Genomic DNA, 3,024 nt, shown 5'->3' with positions numbered 1-3,024 from the left:
TACCAACTAATCATATGCATTTGTTCAACAAAAATTGATATACAAGGCATGCACAAAAGAACTCTTAAGCATCTCAAAAACTTCGAGGCTCAAAGGGCTACAATTGACAGTAAACAAAGAACAAAGGCCCAAAGATATTGTGAAAAACTGTCTAGATCATTTCTATGTTTGTGAAAGTGTCAATCAATGTCATGCAAGAATTACCAAGAATCAGATATCCGTCGTCTATTTAGTATCATAGGCATACAACTTGTCTCTGAGCAACAATAGTATCAATAAACACGACAGTGCAAAATATTTGTGACTCCTAAGTTATCATGAACACATATAAACTTCAGGACCACAATTCAATTTTCATCATCGGCCACACATTTTTCTTATCCATGACTCTACCTACAAATCTAGCATGCAATAAATAAAAAAATTCAAACTAACTACTGAGCGATAAAACAAAAAAATTTGCAGAAAAATTCTAAAAATTCTAACAAGCAACGCAATTTTACCCTCCCCCAAACTTAAAGTATGCATTGTCCTCAATGTATAGAAATAAAGAGCACGACAACACATACCTCGCGCACGAGTGTCAAAACTCGGGCGCTCGAGTTGTTGTCCGCAGCATCTGTGTCATCCATGTCCATGGGCTGCGGCGGTGATAGATCTGGTGGTGGGTAAAATTAACAACTAAGGACGTAAAATAAAATAAAATAAAATAATAAAAACAAAATGAATGCTAAAGAAAATAAATTGTGGGTTGCCTCCCACACAACGCTTGGTTTAACGTCATCAGCCCGACTATACCAATCTTGTTCATGGTGGATCGTGTGATATCTTGGAAGCCTTGAGTTCTATGTTTTGACCATCAACCGCCATGGTCAGTTTTCCTTGTCTCAAATCAATGACGGCTCCAGCAGTAGCTAAAAATTGTCGTCCTAAAATAGCACGAACATTCTGATTGTTCCCCATGTCAAGCACCACAAAATCTGCTAGAAGCCTTATTTTATCAATCTTAAGTTCAACATCTTCCACAATACCCAGCGGTGTCCTAACCGATTTATCCGCCATCTGCAAGCTTAGTCCTGTGGGCTTTATCCTACTCAATCCAAGTTTCTCGTAAAGGAAACTTGGCATTATGTTCACACTCGCTCCTGAATCACAGATAGCTTTTTTCACTGATTGACTTCCAATTTCACATGGTACAACAAATTCCCCAGGGTCTTGTAGCTTCTGAGGAAGATTTCCTTTCCTGCCCTTATCATCTCCTCCAGTAAATGCCACCTCTTCCTGCTCTGCAGACTGAATGTTAGAGTGTAGGTTCTTGAGATCTTCAAGACCTTTTTTCTTTTGAAACTCAGCCTTCAATTGTAAAAATCTTTGGGGGTAGGGAAGTAAAGAAATATCAATGCGTTGATCAAAATCATAACTCTTACCTTTCTTACCTCGGTTCCTTTTGCTTGGAGTCGGCTGATCAACTTTCTCTTCTTTGCTTACCACTCCAATCTCCTCATGCTACATAAAAATAGCATTCACCTCTCTCAGATTTGGGTCTGCATTCTTTTGTACAGCGCCTGACTGTTGAGACGTGAGTTGCTTCGTTATCTGCCCCACTCGCGATTCAAGGATTTTCAAGGTAGCACCAATACTCGCCATGTGTGTCTCAAGGTTGTCAAGCCTAGACTCAGTCCTAGACATCCTCTTACCAGATTCAGAAACGAATGTCCCAACCAAGTCCTCAAATGATGGCTTCCCTTCCCCATTTGATGTATTGAACCCCGGTGGAGGATTCAATACATCCTTATTATTTGCGTAAGAAAAATTTTCATGGTTTCTCAATCTTGGATGATAAGTATTAGGGGGAGGGTTACCTCGATATCCTCCGAATCCTCCAAAATTTCTGTTGTTGACGTACTGCGCTTCTTCAGGAATAGATTGTTTTTCAGCAACAGTTGATGGACTTTCAGTTTCGGATGTTCTTACCTTATTCATCGCTGCTATTTGAGTGGTCAATGCAGATACCTGAGCAGTGAGTGACGTAATAGGGTCCACAGCATAAACTCCAGCTGTCCTTTTTACTCATGCCCTTTCAGACGGCCACTGGTAGCTATTTATCGTCATCTGTTCCAGCAAGTCGTAAGCTTGCTCGGGAGATTTAGCAAAGATCGTGCCACCAGCTGCAGCATCTACTGTTCCTCTTGTTTGCCCATTTAGACCGTTGTAGAATAATTCAATTTGCACCCAGTCTTCGAAGCCATGGTTCGGGCACTTCCTCAACAGCTCCTTGTATCTTTCCCATGCTTCATACAATTGCTCAAAATCAGTCTGCCTGAACGTGCTAATCTCAATCTTCAACTGTGCAGACTTTGCAGGGGGAAAGTATTTTGCCAGAAATTTCGTCGCCAGCTCTTGCCAAGTAGTGATACTTCCTAAGGGAAGCGATTGAAGCCATCCTCGTGCTTGATCCCTGAGAGAAAACGGAAACAAACGCAGTCTAATAATATCATCAGGCACATTATTAATCTTTACATTATCCGTTATCTCCAAGAAGGTTCTCAGGTGAACGTGAGGATCAGAGGTGGCTGTCCCAGCAAACTTGTTTTGCTGAACCATATTGATTAGAGCAGGCTTCAGTTCAAAATTATTGGCGTTGATTGTCCCTCTTGCAATACCAGAGTAATGATTGTTGATCACTGGTCGGAAGTGATCTCTTATAGGAATCGCCTCTGGCTGGACGTGTCTGTCATTATCTCTGTTCTCAGCCATTGATTGGATCTCTTCTCTTCTTGCTTTTCTTAATCTTCTCGCAGTTCTTTCGATCTCCGGATAAAAACTAAGCAAGTCAGAGTTTTGCGATCTTAGCATACACTGTCAAGCAGAAAAAATGAGAAACTCAATCAATACCAAATAAAATAAAAAATAAAAGCTCTAAATTAAAATCTAGACTAAGTGGTAAAAATACTGATATAAATTCAAATTAGACACTCCCCGGCAACGGCGCCAAAAACTTGTTGCGTGTTTTCACTACCGCAA

General features: G+C 40.6%; 1 protein-coding gene across 1 annotated transcript; it reads right to left on the bottom strand.

Annotated features, from left to right (window-relative positions):
* Nucleotides 1-807: 807 nt before the first annotated feature.
* Nucleotides 808-1,983, bottom strand: LOC142537181 (uncharacterized). The gene is made up of 2 exons (XM_075642737.1): nucleotides 1,863-1,983; nucleotides 808-1,322 (listed from the first exon to the last, which is right to left on the bottom strand). Exons 1-2 carry the CDS (start codon nucleotides 1,981-1,983, stop codon nucleotides 808-810), a joined length of 636 nt encoding a protein of 211 aa, XP_075498852.1.
* Nucleotides 1,984-3,024: the final 1,041 nt, after the last annotated feature.

Source organism: Primulina tabacum, chromosome 2 (assembly GCF_025594145.1).
Source record: "Primulina tabacum isolate GXHZ01 chromosome 2, ASM2559414v2, whole genome shotgun sequence".
Lineage (NCBI taxonomy): Eukaryota > Viridiplantae > Streptophyta > Magnoliopsida > Lamiales > Gesneriaceae > Primulina > Primulina tabacum.
Note: the sequence above shows the minus strand (reverse complement) of the source record. Positions and strands in the feature narration are given on the sequence as shown.

Excerpts from the sequence above, each read along its gene's own strand:
- LOC142537181 (XM_075642737.1), bottom strand. The coding sequence starts at position 1,983 with ATGAATAAGGTAAGAACATCCGAAACTGAAAGTCCATCAACTGTTGCT. Across the intron at positions 1,323-1,862 it reads AGGATTCGGAGGATATCGAG|ATCTCAAGAACCTACACTCT; the intron begins GTAACCCTCCCC and ends AAGGTCTTGAAG.